The following is a 16,284-nucleotide window of genomic DNA, read 5'->3' as shown; positions in this document are numbered from 1 at the left end:
CGGCCGCGTCACTCCGCACCGGCGCCGTGGCGGCGGGGCGGGCAGGAGCCGCACGCCAGCCGAGCGCCTGCCGGCCCGCGCCTCCGTCGTTTCTCCGGGCCCCGAGGCCCGCCCCGCCGCCCCCGAGACTGGGCCGCGCCCCTCTGCGGAGGATGCCGGGTGCCCCCTGTATCCGCGGCCCCGGGCAGCCCCTGCGCGCGGGGAGCCCGGGAGGCAGAGGGGCGTGCTGAGCGGGCGCGGGTGGTGCTGAAGGGACAGCTCCCGGGGACGGGCGGCAGAGCGCGCAGCCGGTCCGCAGCCCCCAGCCCGCGGCACGCTGGGCGGGCTCATGGTCCCCGAAGCAGCGGGCCAGGCGGAGGCTCCTGTGGCCGCCGGGCCCACGGGGATGCCCCGCGGGTGAGGCAGCCCCCAGCTTCCAGCCGCGTTCATGGCGGTGGCCAGGAAGATCAAAACTTTGCTGACGGTCAACATCCTGGTGTTCGTCGGCATCATCCTCTTCTCGGTGTACTGCCGCCTGCAGGACCGCTCAGAGGGGCTGGTGCAGATCGTGCGCGGCGCCGACCGCCGGGTGCGTAGCCGGCACGCCAAGGTGGGCGCGCTGGCGGAGCGCGAAGCCATCCTGCAACGCCTCGACCACCTGGAGGAGGTGGTCTACACCCAGCTGAACGGTGAGCCGAGCCAGCGCCCCGCTCGGGACAAAGGGGCTGGGCAGGGGGCAAGTGTCCCCGTGCTTGGGACACTGCACTGTGCCCGACCGCTAGAACCTCCGAGAACCCCAGGGGCCCGATGGCCAACCAGGGCTGGGATCGAACTCCTGTTACTTGGGAGGGAATTAGGTAGGAGGCCGATAGCAACGAAGGCTCCGTGTAACAGAGGCCACTGGCCTGTATGGCCACTCGCGCATTCACTCGCCCAGTGGACCCTTGAGTACCGCCCCCCCCCCCCAGCACACATGAGGGAAACCGCCTTGTTCCCCGAGGGGATGTGAGAGAACTTCTAGGGGTTGTAGGACCTGCGTTAAGAGCAGGCGTGCCCAGGACAAGAGCTGAGATGCTCTGGGAGATGTGGCGCATCGGGGCTTAGCCCGGACCCGCTCCCCTCCCTCGGGGAAGAAGTGCAGAGAGGTGGGGTGGTGACACTGCCCGTCAGGGGTGTCCTTTAAATGTCGGTGGAGGAAGGTACCCCCGGCCCCTGGGCCCTGTCCTGGAGTCGTGGGCCGCGTCTGAGGCCGTGAGCCTGTGACTCGTGGGTGAAGAGACTCCAGGGCCTCTAGCAGGGGCTTGGCAGGTGTTAATTACCTAGATGGACCCTGGAGTCCTTGGAAGCTTCTACAGGAAGCCCAGCTCCTGGAGGTGGGCCCCGTGTTTCATCCCAAGCCGGCGTGGGTCACCCTGAGAGTCAGAGTGGGAGTCAAGGAGGGTCAGGGCCAACGTGCAGCCGGGGGTGAGGGGGTGGGGGGAGGAGTGCTTTTCCACTTGGGGACGCAGCGGAGCGCCGGCTGCTCCCTCGGTTCACTCGGTGCCGAGGCACAAGGAGGAAGGAGGAAAGTTTGCGCTTACCTCATTCGTGGGCTCCCCTCTGTCCTGTGCTATTCTGGTTTCTGCATCAGCAGACCCAGCAACGCCCCTCAGGCAGCGTCAGTAACAGGCTCCGGCAGGAGCTGGGAGCCAGCTTGCACAGGCAGGGCCTGCTCTGCATGTCGCCACCCGATGTGAGGGTCATCTCAGGATTTTCTTCTGGAGGCCCAGCCGGCCTCGGAGCAGCGGCTCTGAACCTGAGGCTTGTTGACGCCCGGGCGCAGGAGGTGTCCGCAGCCTTGCCCACCTGCTCAGGGAAGGCGGAGCGTCCTCTGACTTCCCAAGCACCTTCTCACCACCCTCGAACTCCTGGTTTTTCTCTGGAGGTACTTTTGGTGGGCTCCGTGGCTTTTCTGATCTCTCCTGCTCAGCTGAAGCCACGAGGGGAGAAAAGTTTGGTTCAACTGCCACTTGACCATTCCGGCAGTGATTCACCTCCGGGAAGGCGGCGTGCCCCAGTAATAGCACACAGCTTTATTGAAGTGTATTTGCCAGGGTGTTATGGTCTGTTTTATGGGGAAACCAGAGGGTTATATAAAAACACTGGCAGCGCGTCGGGTTGTGTCACATCATGACGGCCAGCTCAGCACCGAGAGCCGTTCTCCCCACCCTTCAGGGTGAGAAGGGACCAGGATTCTTGGAGGCAGAAAAAGCCAAGACCTTCGACCGACTTTCCCGACACTGATGGGAGATGATGAAGGGTTTCGGGAAAGTGGAGGGTTATCCCCAGGCCCACCCCAGCCTCTCCCTCTCCCATCTCCTGGCTTCTCCCTCCTTCCTCTCCCCCCCGCCCCCCGCTTTCCTCTTCCGGCTCCTCCTCCCACCCCTTTCTCCTTTCTTTACCCACCCCTTCCTCCAACTGTTCTGCCTCTCTGTCCCCTCCCCCCAGCCCCACTCTCTTTGATGAGTCCATCTTGCATCCCTCTCTTAGGCCACGTGCCTAGCATAGCATCTTACCCAGGGGTCCTTCAGTATTTGTTCCTGGAAATGACAAGAGAGCCCCAGTCTGACCCTCATCCCAGGTCGGTCCCTAAGGATAGGGCAGTGCAGGGGTGGGGTTGACCTTTGTTCACAAGAAGCTGTGTGAAAGCAGTGCTCACGCCTTCAAAGTGGCACCGATTCCTGTGTTAAAGGATGTTGAAGAACAGCAAAGACAATGCTTCCTGGAAGAGGCGAGCCGCTGCCCTTTGCACTAGTGTCTGTTGTGTTTTAGATCCAAGAAATATGAAATGGATTCCTGGAGCTTCTACTCGATACTAATTCAGCTGAGTTTAGAAAGGAGAGGGAGAAACCCAAACAAAATTGATTTATTGCTTATATTTCCTTTGCCTTGACTGCTTTCTAGAAATACCTCTCCTGGCTTGAAGGAGCTGGTGGGAAGGAAAGGCTGTCCCCGGGAGCAGGGCCCAGAGGCCGGGTATTCTCCCCAACTCTCCCCACACCCTTTCTTTAGCTGGTCCAGTGACCTTTACTCGAGATGTCTTGTTGACCTCAGCAAAGACTTATTAAGTGGTGTGTGTAGATTCAAATTCACAGGACCCGGGGGAAAACATTCTTTAAGGAAATGCAGTGTAGTCACATCCTGTATGTACACGAGAGTTTCCTTCTAAATTCAGTGCTCAAGGCAAGAAAAAATGTTTATAGACAAAAATCATCCTTCTGAATATCTTAAATTGCACATAAAATACAGCATCCCTGGTTCCGTTGCCTGCAACTGGCACAGTGAGTCTTTTGAAAGTGGAATTGGAGAACCTCTAAGCTCAGTGAGAAGGGAAAGAGAGTCCCATTTAGTTGATCGTATGTTCAAGCCCCTCTGCCTTCTTATGACCCCTTAGGAGCAGAGGCTGAATTCAAGCTGGGGATGGGATGGGAGGGTTTCCATTTGGGTTGGTTGGTTGGTTTTTAAAATTCAGACACATGTGCGTTAATTCCCTCTAACCAGACCCACCCCAGCCCAAGTGCTTTACAGTCAGAGGTCAAAGCCATTACAGTCAGAAGTCAAAGCCATGGGCCCATTGTACAGATGGAAAAGCTGAGGGCCAGTGGGACAGCAGGACTTGCCCCAGGTTGTTTAAAAAGTTAGTGGTGGCAGCTGCTAAAAGCATACTTGCTTCAGAATGATCTACATTTCTGCACTTATCAAAAGTTCAAGTTAAAATAACAGAAGGTCCAGTTGTGGTCTATCAGGCAATGGCCTTGGACATCTCAGGTGCAGGCCCCCTCCCGCCAGCCCTGCCAATGCCACTTCCCCTCCATTGGGAAGAGGTACTTGCTGCCCCTGCTCTCTCTCAAACTAGAGACATTCACATAGACTGGTGCTGTTTTACCATATTTGTGCACAACACCTGTTCTGCTATTCGTCTGAGGGTGGGAATTTTTGTCTGTTTTATTCACAACTCTAAATGCCAAGGGTCTAGGGAGGTACCTTGCATATAGTTAGTGCTCTATAAATATCTGTTGGATGAGCGAGTGAGCGGATCTTTCTCTAAACAATTGATTGTTTTTGTTTAGAATAAATTTATTTTGAAAGACAATTGCAAATCACCGCTGTACCCATAAGCAGGAGGGGACTGTGTGAATGAATGCAATGAAAACAAGAGCACACTCTTCAATTCTAGCGTGACGCAGCTGTCACCGGAGGCTCTGAGCCAGAAGCCTGCCCTCTCTTTGTTAAAAGGGAGATTCTTAAGTATGGGGGATATATTGGCACGAAACCAAGACTTTCTCCTTGAAGAAATCAGGAGATTGAGACAGACTTTAAAAGGGGATAAGTCGCATGGCGCGAGTCAATGCTGTTTAACACCGTGTTCATTTTCTGCCAACAATCCTGTCCCGCGTGCCGGTCCTGCCAGGGTTCCGACCCCACGCTTTGGGAAGCCCGGGTCTGCAGCAGAGCAGCGGAGGGGATGGTACGGGGGGTGCGGGCGTGGAGGAAGGGCTGGGAAGAGTGGGGAGCTGGGCTGTCATGTTGCTAAGGGGCGTGTGTCCCCGAGGCTGCCTCCGCTGCAGGGGGGCCCAGGTTTCAGATCGGGAAGTTGAAATCCTACCAAGGGTCTGAACACCACGAGCTTTAATAATCGAAGCCTATAGGAGCCGGGACCAGGAGGCCCCCCGGGGGGAAGGTGAGAAGCAGAAGGGTGGAGAGAATGCGTTTACCTTGGACCCTCGGGCCACAGAGGGAACAAGTATCTCCTCGTGCAGCCGTCTTCCCCGTGCTGTGGTGCTTGCTTTGGCAGTAGGCAGATGTCACAGCTGAGAAGCTGAATTTGGGGAGGCGTCCAAGGTTTCCCCACCTGCGACGGGATTCACACGTCACACGAGAGCACAAGCTACATGAGGACAGCAGGTGCCTCAAACTCTGGCACCGGGAGGTTGCCTCATCAGTACCGTTTACGTGACAAAAGGATGAGTGACACACTTGGGTGGAGCCTGCAGGAGAGCGTGGAGAAGGGGCTGGGTGGGAGTCTGAGAAGCGCATGGAAGGTTCTTGAGGCCAGAGAGGGGCTGGACCTCTGGACCACCCCTTGCCTCCATGGCACGCCTGTCCCAGCCCGCCCACCCCTGAGAGCCGGCTTCTCAAGAGGGGTTTCGGAGCCCCTTCTGTGCATGAGCAGCTCCATTTTGAAGACCATATTCCACCTGTAGGGCATGTGCATTTCATCCGAAAGCTTTCCCTATTCATTGTGAGTTTTAATTCCAGAAGTAGCTCCCCGCTGGTTCTGGGGTCTTTCCAGCTTGAGTTCATCTATCTCCATCCTCCTTGAATCTGCTTTATGAGTTAAACTGTCCTGCATTGCCGATCCCAACAGTCAAAGCCACCGTGGCTGAATGAATGGCTGCAGTTTGTTCGGGATTTAATCACGGGTCCTGGCAGGTCTTGCTTCAGAACGGCAGCATTTAATTGGTTGGCCGTTTCCCCCCCCCGTCAGGTCATTAATTGAGTGGCCTTATCCCCCTGCATCTGTCTCACACCTCCCCCACTGTTGTTGATTTACTACAGAAAGTGAGAAAATAGTCGGTGCTCCCAACTAGAGCCCAGGCCTCACACAGCCTCGGCCGGCGGGGCGTTTGACAAGAATCACCTTTTCCCCTCTCCTCCACTGGAGCTGCCTGTGATTACATTTCACTCACCCTGAGAAGATTAAGAGCGTGTTGGTTTTGCTTTTTTTCCTCTTCTTTGCCTGTGCTCCTCTGCCTGCTGGTCTGGCTCTGACCCCAACTGACCGCTGGTGAGTCAGAACAACCGAGGCCACTTCCGGTCACAGAGGTTAGCGCTGTGCAGACCTGGGCCTTGGCATTTTCAGGGGACGGGAGGCAGGGATGCTTCACCCTGAGATAAACACCCCTCACGCAATTCCTTTGGGAGGAGCGGACCTCACCCGGGCTGGCTCTATCCACAGACTTCTGTCTGCAGATCCAGTGGGGCCTCGATTCTAGGGATAATTCATGCAGGCGGTGATCCCCGCCTCGGGAGTGTGCTGGGGCTAAGTGATTGCATTTACAATTCAGCTCAGCAATCTGCATATTTCAAAGTTTCGGCACTATATTCTGAAAGGACAGCTTATCCTTCGTTGGCTGGAAACTAGACAAAAAAAAGTCTCTATCCATCTCCATATCCGATGTCCCACTGAGGACATTCCCAGTTGGGATCCAGGTCTTGGAACAGTTTGGTCAACTTCTCTGTTCTGCTCTCAGAAAGCACAGGTACCCTTGAAGGGAGGTTAGCCAGGTGTCAAAGGAGGGAGGGGCAAGGCCGGAGAGATGGGTCCTTGGAAACTCCCCTGCAGGCGGAAGCTCTCCCTCTCTGGAATGATGGAAAATCTCTTATCCGTGTGTTGTTCACTCCTCACGTGTTCCTGATGCCGAGTCAGGAGTGACTGAGGCACGGGTTCCTGCCTCTCAGGGCTGACGTCCCAGGGGGGACGGTAGTGGTGGGATTTGGCCCCCGGCACGCTGGCGCCAGGGTCTCTGCCCTGGACCGCCTCCCTGGGGATGGACTGGGAAGACATCAGCCTGGTCAGCTCGGTGGTGAGGGCTTATGCCTCCGGCTAGAGCCAAAAAGACTGCTTGTACTTTTAACAGAATAGTCCAGTCAAGCCAGCTCTGGGTGCAGCCCGCATCTGAAACCCAGCAAGCCTCGATTTTATTTCAGAGAAAGAAAGTAACAGAAAGTGCCTGGGTTATGCAAGGGACTATTTTCGCACTATGTGAGCAGACTGTGGAAAATGTGTTAATATTCCACGTGCTTGAGCTCTTAGCAGTGGACGCAGGGAAGGAAAAAAGCTTATCTTCCTCGGTGGGGCAGAGCTTTGCAGCTAAAATGTGGCTGCATAGCCAGACGGCCTGGGGAAGCAGCCCTGCTCCCTGCAGCCTTGGGCAGCTTCCTTCACAGCCTTGCTCTCAGTTTCTTCACCTGTAAAATGGGATGAAATACTAACGATCTCTCGGTATCACTGTGAGAAGTAAGTGAGGGAAGCATGTGAGCTCTTGGGCGATGCCTGGCACGTGGTTCTTGCTCAGCTGACTTGGCTGAGAGCTCCAGCTCTCTTTTCCGCTTGTCCTCAGTCCCCTGACCTTCCCCACACCGACTCCACCAGCCCTGTGGTTCCCTTTCTGGTGCAGCCCCACTCCTGCAGAAAAACGCATGGCCCCCAGGCATCCACGGGAAGTTGGGGAGGGGGGATCAGGGAGGTGGTTTCATCCAGTTCACACTTTATTCACAGAACCAACGCTGGCTGTTGTGCAGAGCACAGGGGGTGGGGGGGGGTGCCCAAAGCTCAGAGCCTGGGTGCCTTCCTCTGAGGGTTTACAGCCAGGTAGCGGGGAGGCAACTGCCTGGTATTCTCTGTTCTCTAAGGCAGTGAGTGTGAGTGACAAGAAAGAGCCCTGTGTTGATGGGCTGTGTTGAAGGTCAGGAGGCCTTCCTGGAAGGAGAGGAGTTTGGAGCTGCACACTGGAGTTGGATAGATGACCCAAACCCCAACTGGGTGACCGTGGCAGGTCAGTTCCCCTCGCTGAGCCACGGTTTTCCCATCTGTGAAATGGGGAGGGTGATCATCCTTCCAGGAAAGGATTTTGAGGCGATTAGACAAGATGATGCGTGTGAAAGTGCCTGACACATAATAGGTCCTCAGAAATGTGAGCAAAGACAATGGAAGGAAAAGAACTGAAATGAGGCAGAATTTGGACAGATGGCTAGCATCCTGCCTGACACATAACAGTTTCTCAGTAAATATTTGTTCACTGAATGGGTGGATGGATTTATGGTTGGGGGGAGGGAGGGAGGAAGGAAGGATGTTTGAGTGGAGACGGGGATGGGTGGGGAGATGGATGGATGATGGATGAATGAATATGGGAGGAGACCCCATAGAGGGTGCAAAGCCAAGTAGTGAGAAAGGGGGACAGGCATCTGGAATGGCTGGAGAAGGACAGAGGGCCAGGAAGGCGGGGGCCCCACGCACCCTTGTGGAGGTGAACAGCTGGCCTGGCGCGGGTGTGAGGAGGACAGCCTCGTATCCGGCGTGGCCCTGGTGTAAGGGCGGCCCCGCCTGTGGCACAGTCAAAGAGCGCTAGGCACTGCCCGGGGCTGCAGGAAGCCCTTGCTGCCCCTGCGAACAGGGCTGTGAGGCACGTGCTCCCTCCCGGCTGCAGATGTCAGAGCAGATTCCTGGCAGCTGGGAGTGAGTGTGTCCAGAGCGCTGTCCAGAGAAAATTCACGTGGTTCTGAGACCTGCGGAGGTCACACTGCCAAGCTCTAGGCCTTCATCTCCTCGCTTCCAAGGTCCCTCCGCTGCTGGAAGGGCTGGCCTCTCTGTCCCTGACCTGGTGGCTTTTGGGGTCAGAAGGACCCAAGAAGCAGGGACCTGCTGGTCCTCAGTCAGGGCCACTTAGAGCAGGTACCTTCACGCTGCACCCCACCACCCTCCGGAAAGGCAGCTCTTCCCGGCCCAGGACTCTGCCCCCGACCTGGGGCTCTGCGGCTGGAGGGGTCTCTGGGGATTAGAGGGAATCCCCCCGGGCGGGCGGGCACCACAGGTCCCCAACCCTCTTCCTGGTCTCACTTCATCCCAGCTCTAGCGAGGAGCCAGGAAGCCACAGAGCTGTGTTCAATGAACTTGGAGCAGTCGAGGGCGATTCTGAGGGTGGGTCCGGGGACAGGCAGTGTGGGGGTGATCTGTCCTGACTCAGCAGCCAGCCCTGCTCACGCAGCCGGACGCTGGGCCAGGAGCAGCGGTTCTGCAGATTGGAGCCTGCAGACCACACCCCAGCAGGAACCGCTCTTCCCATTGCAGCCTCGCCCAGCCCTCCGTTCCCTCCTCCACCCGAGCACCCTAACTGTGGTCGCAGGTACCTGCCCACACCTGGCTGCACCTGCGCCACTCTGCCCCCGGGTCTTCTCGAAGGCACTTGACAGTGGGCCCATGACTCTCTTGTCTTGGTGGGAGTGGCTGGGATGCTAAACGTGGGTGAGAGAAACCCAAACGGCAGGGAAATGCGAACAGCCCCTGTGTCAGGAGGCATTCGACTGTGTGTTGCCAGAAGGACAAATAACGCAAGCACCCGTCGTCCCTGAGTGTCACATGCCCCACAGCAGCCCTGGGATGGGGGCACTGCCCCCTTCACCCAGATGGAGGCACACAAAGGCTGAGCGTTTCGCCTGAAGTTAGGACGTGGGTGAAGGTGGGGTTTGAATTTTGGTGGCTTGGCTACAGCCCCCAACTCAAACACATTCCAGCTTTCTTTAGGGTGGGCGGGGGAGGGGTTGGACCAGGAGCAAAATGAGACATCGGACTCTGCCCCGGCCTGGCTCTGGGTGCTGGAGAGCCCAGCACCACAGCTGTCCAGGTGGCTCAGATTTGAGGGGACGTGAGTGGCTGATACACCTTTAGAGAAGCCCTTGACTTGAGACTTCCTAGTTGATGCTAGAGCAGATTAAGGCTTTTGGGGTTGTTGGGAAGGAGTGAGTGTATTTTGCATGAGAGAAGGACGTGAATTTGGGGGGCCAGTGGTGGAATGCAATGGACTAAATGTCTGTGTCCCCCAAATTCCTATGTTGGAGCCCTAATCCCGGTGGGTTGGTGTTAGGAGGTGGGGCCTCTGGGATGTGGTTAGGGGGAGGTGAGGTCATAAGCGTGGCCCCCATGATGGGATTAGTGGCCTCATAAGAAGAGGAGGTCGGGGATCTCATTCTCTCTGCGTGCACACACCGAGGAAGGACCACTGAGGACATAGCAGGGAGGCCGCCATCTGCAAGGCAGGGAGAGGGTTCTCATCAGGAACCAAATTGCTGCCTTGATCTGGACTTCCAGCCTCCAGAACCGTGAGAAAGAGATGTCTGCCGTTAGGCCCCCTGTCAGTGGTACTCGTTACGAAGCCCAAGCTGACTGAGCTGGGGTTACCATGCCAGGGGGCGCTCTGCATCTTCAGGGTCAGCGTGAGCTCTTAGGCTTGTCCATCATTCTTTGTCTGGAGGGACACTCTCTCCAGACGGAGCTTGGGGGCAACACCCCTGGCTCCAGTTCCGTTTCCTTTGGTGGGCGCCCTGCAGTGGCCCATTCATTCATGCATATATGCCTTCATTCGTTCATTCATGCATATGTGCCTTCATTCATTCATTCATAAGCACCTGCTATGCACAAGGTCCTGGGGCTCTGGCCTGAGCAAGGCAGGCAGCCCCTGCCCCGGGATGTCAGCAGCTAGGCCCAGGGCGGCGCCGGGCCCTCTGTACCCACCCAGTGGGGCTAGGGGGACAGAGCCAGCCTCACTCTCCGGGCTGCCCAGACTCTCGGCTCCCTGGGGACCTGAGTGTGGGCTCTGAGGTCTCCTCCTGCCTGTGACCCCCAGAGCGGGGCTGGCCCACGGGACAAGCATTTCCCGGGAGATTCTGCTGTCGGGACCAGAGCCCAATGCGGTGGGCATGGGGAAGGTCGGGCCCCAGCCACCCTGACATCCTTGGGCAGCTTCGCTCAGAGCCAGGTCACCACTGAAGGGACAGGATGCCCAAATGTCCCCCGTACCCACTCCCCAGCAGTGATCAGGCCCAAATCTGGGGCAGGTTGGCACAAGAGCTGGCCGAGGGACATTCCACGGCCCATGTGCTTTGCAAAGTGAAAGAGTGAGGAAACGCATTTCGCCAGATATTTCCAGTCATCCCTTATCTCCCAGGCTTTGGCCCCATAAATACTCATATTAGTTGAACATGAGTATTATGTATGAAGATTTATCAAATACTATATTAGTCTCAGTGAGAATATATTTTACAGGTATTGCCATGTCCTGCAAAATATTCATGACTTCATAGTTTCAGAAGGGCAGTCCTTCTTCCCACTATTGACAATATGTTATTGGTTTGGGTCCCCAGGGAATCTTAAAAGACCTGTCTGTAATGAAATTAGCCGTTGTGTTTGGAGAGAGTGGCTAAAACTGAAGCTGGGAGGGATGTTATCTTCGAAGGCGAACCAGGGGCTCTTGCTTTAATCTCCGCTTTGTAATCATCAAAATTAATAATCAGGCACGTTAAATCAGCCTAAATTCTCATAGGGGGAGAAAAGAGGGAAGCCGGGGCCACCGCTGCCACCCCTCATCCCCCCAACCCCAAGGTCACAGGCACTGGGAGGGCACTACCTGGGGCCCGGCAGGTGACGGGCAGGTGACGGGCAGGTGACGGGCGGGTGGCGGGCGGGTGGCGGGCGGGTGACGGGGGACGGGCAGGTGACGGGCAGGTGACGGGCAGGTGACGGGCAGGTGACGGGCAGGTGACGGGCGGGTGACGGGGGACGGGCAGGTGAGGGGCAGGTGACGGGCAGGTGACGGGCAGGTGACAGGCAGGTGACGGGCGGGTGACGGGCGGGTGACGGGCGGGTGACGGGCAGGTGACGGGCAGGTGACGGGGGACGGGCAGGTGACGGGCAGGTGACGGGGGACGGGCAGGTGACGGGCAGGTGACGGGCAGGTGAGGGGCAGGTGACGGGCGGGTGACGGGCGGGTGACGGGCGGGTGACGGGCGGGTGACGGGCGGGTGGCGGGCGGGTGACGGGCGGGTGACGGGCAGGTGACGGGCAGGTGACGGGGGACGGGCAGGTGACGGGCAGGTGACGGGCAGGTGACAGGCAGGTGACGGGCGGGTGACGGGCGGGTGACAGGCGGGTGACGGGCAGGTGACGGGCAGGTGACGGGCGGGTGACAGGCGGGTGACGGGCAGGTGACGGGCAGGTGACGGGCAGGTGACGGGCAGGTGACAGGCGGGGGACGGGCAGGTGGCGGGCAGGTGACGGGCAGGTGACGGGCGGGTGACGGGCGGGTGACAGGCGGGTGACGGGCAGGTGACGGGCAGGTGACGGGCGGGTGACGGGCGGGTGACGGGCAGGTGACGGGCAGGTGGCGGGCAGGTGACGGGCAGGTGACAGGCGGGTGACGGGCGGTCTCTCCACTGCACGCTGTGTAGTCCCGCTTGCTGGGTGACGTTAGGAGAGGAGACTCATGGCCTCTTTGATCCGAGGGCAGCGTGAGGACCCACCACCCGGCAGTGCCCGTCTGAAGCCTGTCTCTGTTCTTTCGAGTGTCCTGGTGTGTTTGCTGCGTGCTGGTCATCGTTAGGAAACATGGAGTTGCGGCCTCGTTGGAGGCCTGGACGGTCAGGGTCTCTATCTGCTCCTCCAGGCTCGGGGCTGGGGGCGGGGGGGGCTCTTCAGTGGAGCCCCTCCCACCCCGTTCGAGGCCTGCCGTTCCCCAGGCCACACGGAGGCTGAATGCCCCACACGGGGGTCCATCTGGCCCTCTGACTTCCTCCCCCGGCGCCCCCAAGTCCACAGAGTTCAGAACACCCTCCGGGGAGAAAGCAAGTCCTGGACTCATCTCCCAGATTCCCGCTGTCCTTCCCGTTCAGCCCAGTAATTTCTTCCCATTTCGTCAGATACTTAGTGCTTTTTCACAATTGATTTTGTTACTTTGTTTTAAATCTTAGTGGCTTTAGGGCGGTGGGTCAGTCCGACTGGCCTGGCCTGGCCCTATGGGGACCCTGCTGACGGAGTCCCCTTCTCTGGGCTGCCAGCGGCCGTGTGTCCCCAGGGGTGTCCCGACACCAAGGCCGTACCTCACGGGCCTGTCCAACCCGGTTCCCGAAGGTGTCTTCATTCTACCTCTTCCTCTCAGATTATCTTGTGACCGGCAGCCTCTCCATTTGGGCTGTTTCCTCTCTCAGAATATTGGCTTAAGTCGCTATGACAGATGGAAATCAGTGACTCAAAGAGAAGCTGGAAGCTTGAAAGCCACGCTTCCTTCCAAGTTGAAAAATCGCAGCCGCCCACATAGCCCAGGTTTCTGTGCTGGAAGGAGTGGGTTGGCCAAGTGCGAAATGACTCTTCTGGGGGACAGGATGTTCGGGGGGGGGTGGTCCTCGGGAGCTGGCGGCTCCATCCACGTCCCTGGAAGGCTCTCGGCTCAGGATGAGCAGCCAAGTCCTCCTTGGGTGGGAGGCCACTGGCCGGGGAAGGCGGCTTGGCCTTTCTTGTTGCAGTGTCCTCTTATTCCTAACTCGAACCCCCTTGCTTCTCTGGGTGAAGAATTCAGAGTCCCAACAAAACCCCAACTGACATGACCTAACTGCACTGTGCTTTGTTTTTCTCGTGGAACATGAAATCCCGAGGCTGGTAGATGTCCTCAAGAGCCCAACCCCATTTGAACTGCAGCTCCCCCCCTTCCTCTTGTGTGGCATTCCTCCTCATGGTCACACGATGGCTGCTCCAGCCCCAGACATCGAGTCCTAGTTCCAGGTAGGAGAAAGGGGGAAGGGCTGTAGATAAAAGGCAAAAACCAAAAACAAACCCCACATATACCAGCTGAGTCTCTGCCCCTTTTAGACACGTTTCCCAGAAATTCCACCCAGCAAATTCCATTTAAATTTTATTGACCAGATCTTGGTCACATGCCACTCCTAGCTGCAAGGTCAGCCCAGGGAGGCGAGCCTTATAGCTGAATGCATTTCTCTCCAAAACAAATTGAGGTTCTACTAATAAAAAGGATGGAGAGAATAGATGCTGGCCAAGCAACCACAGGGTCTGCAGCTGGCCCTTTTCCTCCTCCTACCCACCCCTCCCTCTCCCCCTCCCCCTCCTCCTCGTCCTTCCCTCTCCTATGAGCTTCCTGGGGCTGCTATAACAAATGACCACAAACGGGGTAGCTTTAAACAACAGGAATTTCTTCTTTCACAGTCCTGGAGGCCGGAAGTGTGAAATGAAAGTGTTGGCAGGCTGATCCCTCCTGGAGGCTCTGAGGGCGTCTGTTCCAGGCCTCTCCCCAGCTTCTCGTGCCCCTGGCAATCCTCGGCAGTCCTTGGCTTGTAGACACCTCATTCCAATCTCTCTCTCCCTCATCATGTGGCTTCTCCTTCTGTAAGTGTCTCTCTAAATTGTAAGGATGCAGGTCGTTGCATTTAAGACCCACCCTCATCCAGATGATCTCATCCAAAGTCCTTACCTTAGTTACATCTGCAAAGACCCTTTTTCCAAATAAGGCCACGTTCACAGGTTCCTGCTGGACAACGCCTTTGGGGCCACCATTCAACCCACCACCCCTCTCCATCCATCTAAACCAGGGGCACAACCTCTCGACCTCCAGGGCACCGGGCAAAACCTGCAGGGAGGGCGAGAGAGCAGAGGCCCTGCCTGGGTCAGGGGTGGAGCTCTCGGCTGCAGCCCATCGCTGCCCTGTGGAGAAGCAGGCCCATGTGGCCAGCATGCCAGATCCTTCCAAAAAGCCGGAGTCAGGCTTCCACGTGAAACCTGCTTGGGCTGATTTCCAAGAGCACCACGTGGGGAAAACACCACGACCCCACAGCGCACCTCTGGGACTTCATCCCCTCTCCAGCCCCGCTGGTTCCTCCTGCTGGCTGCTCCTCTGCAGGGTCCAGACCGTCTGCATTAGCTGAGGGTCAGCGCCTGAGGGTCCTGAGGCGTGTCCAGCTGCCGGGCACCTCAGAACCCAGGCACCTGCTCTCTAGCCGGCTGCCCTGAGGTTCTGAGGTGCCCAGCAGCTGGAGAATCCCCAGGCCAGGGCTCATCTCCAGAGCACCTGGACTCCAGGCCTGGCCCTGCCTCCGCCAGCTCATGTGGCGCCTCAGCAGATGCCTTCCGCCCCCCAACCCCCCGAACCTCCGGGTCTGACAATCTGTGCTCCCGCCATCCCTGGGGCACCACGGCTCACGTGTGCCGACGGCAGATGAAAGGGCTTCAGCTGCTCAGCCCAGGGCTACTGGCAAGGGCTGGTGAGAGCAGACCATCCCAAGACCCCAGCTCTGGGGACCTCCCCACCTTGGCGGGCAGGTCTCCAGCAAGCGCTCTGCCTGGTCCCCTGCCGCATCCTGGGGACGTCAGGGCCCCAGGGCAGAGGAGCGAGGGAGGAACCACCCAGGACATTAGCTTCCCCTGCTGTTACAGCAGCTTCGTCTGTCGAGTTCATTTCCTGGAGCTGCTGTGACAATTCACGTGCTGGGGACTTAACACCACGCAGATTTGTTCTCTCACAGTTCTGGAGGTCAGGAGCCCAGAATGGGTTTCCCTGGGCTACAGTCGGGGTGTGGGCAGAGCCACGCTCTCTGAAGGCTGCAGGGGAGGAGCCTTCCTGCCTTCGCTGCCCGCCGAGCCCCCACGTCACATGGCTCCCTCTCTCTGTCAAATCTCCCCCAACGCTCTCCATTCAGAGACACTTGTGACGGTGTTTAGGGCCCTCCTGGGTAACCCATCTCTCCCCATCTCAGGGGTCTTAACTTAATCCCACCTGCAAAGTCCCGTTTACCATTTAAGGCAACGTGTCCACAGGTTCTGGGGATTAGAACCTGGTACCTTTGGGAGCCATTACTTAGCCCACCACAGCCGTCCTGGCTAACTAACAGATAGAGACCCTATTTGTTAGTTAACTTCATGCGATTTTTTTCCAAACTTTGAATGAGTTGCTGATATTTAGAGAGATGAATCTGTACTGCTGCTTTCTCTCGAAAGTCTAGAAGATCTGGTGTCTTTGGACCTGTTAGATCCGGAGCAGTGGTCCCTGCAGGTGGGACGCGCGCACCCACTCACCCCAGTCCCCACCCCTCCCTATTGCCCTATGACACATGCCGAACGACAGTCCGTATTTATCATGCAACGCCATTGTCACTTTTCTTAGGGCACAACAAGAGAAAGCGTCTGGGAAACGGGCTCCAGACTCCTCCCCTCAGCTCCTGAGTCGCCCCCGCAGTCGCACCTTCCTGCTGTCTTGCCTTGCAACCCAGAGTCCATCCCCTGCCCCCCGCGTGAATAGGGCCTCCAGCCCGCGCTCGGATAGAGCCATCTCCTCGCCACTGCGTCTTCCAAATTATCTCTTGTAATTAGAAAAGTGTGCTCCCTCAGGTCGTGGGAAAGGAACTTCAAATGATTATTCCATAAAAGTAGAATTGCTGTGGGCGATCGGCGGCCTTTCACATAAGTGCACAATCCCTGCCAGTTACCGCAGAGATGATGAATTTGAGACGGTTCACCCAGGCTCTCAAACGGAAGACACTTTACCTCTGGAAAGTCAAATTGTTGCCTCTGAAGCCAAATGCGTTTCACCAGAGGTGTCCCCTCGGGCTCTGGGCAAGAGCACCAGAGCAGAGAATGTTCTGGAAGCAGTGGGCACCCCGATGGGCACTCCATCCGTAGGGGCATGCTGGGACTTTGGATTTGGAAAGGGC

General features: G+C 57.5%; 1 protein-coding gene and 1 long non-coding RNA gene across 2 annotated transcripts in view; both read left to right on the top strand.

Annotated features, from left to right (window-relative positions):
- LOC309610422 overlaps nt 1-16,284 on the top strand; it is a 487,797-nt gene that overhangs the window by 93,677 nt on the left and 377,836 nt on the right. The gene's annotated exons all lie outside the window — the stretch shown is intronic.
- The window catches only part of GALNT9 (polypeptide N-acetylgalactosaminyltransferase 9), a 100,658-nt gene continuing 84,409 nt past the window's right edge, over nt 36-16,284 (top strand). Inside the window, exon 1 of the mRNA XM_082354159.1 lies at nt 36-668. Coding sequence (XP_082210285.1) covers nt 428-668 — 241 coding nt within the window. The 5' untranslated portion in view covers nt 36-427. The remainder of the gene's footprint in view (nt 669-16,284) is intronic.

Source organism: Balaenoptera borealis (genome assembly GCF_965194805.1).
Source record: "Balaenoptera borealis genome assembly, chromosome: 14".
Lineage (NCBI taxonomy): Eukaryota > Metazoa > Chordata > Mammalia > Artiodactyla > Balaenopteridae > Balaenoptera > Balaenoptera borealis.
The sequence above is the reverse complement of the archived record's forward strand: the minus strand, read 5'-3'. Positions and strand labels throughout refer to the sequence as shown.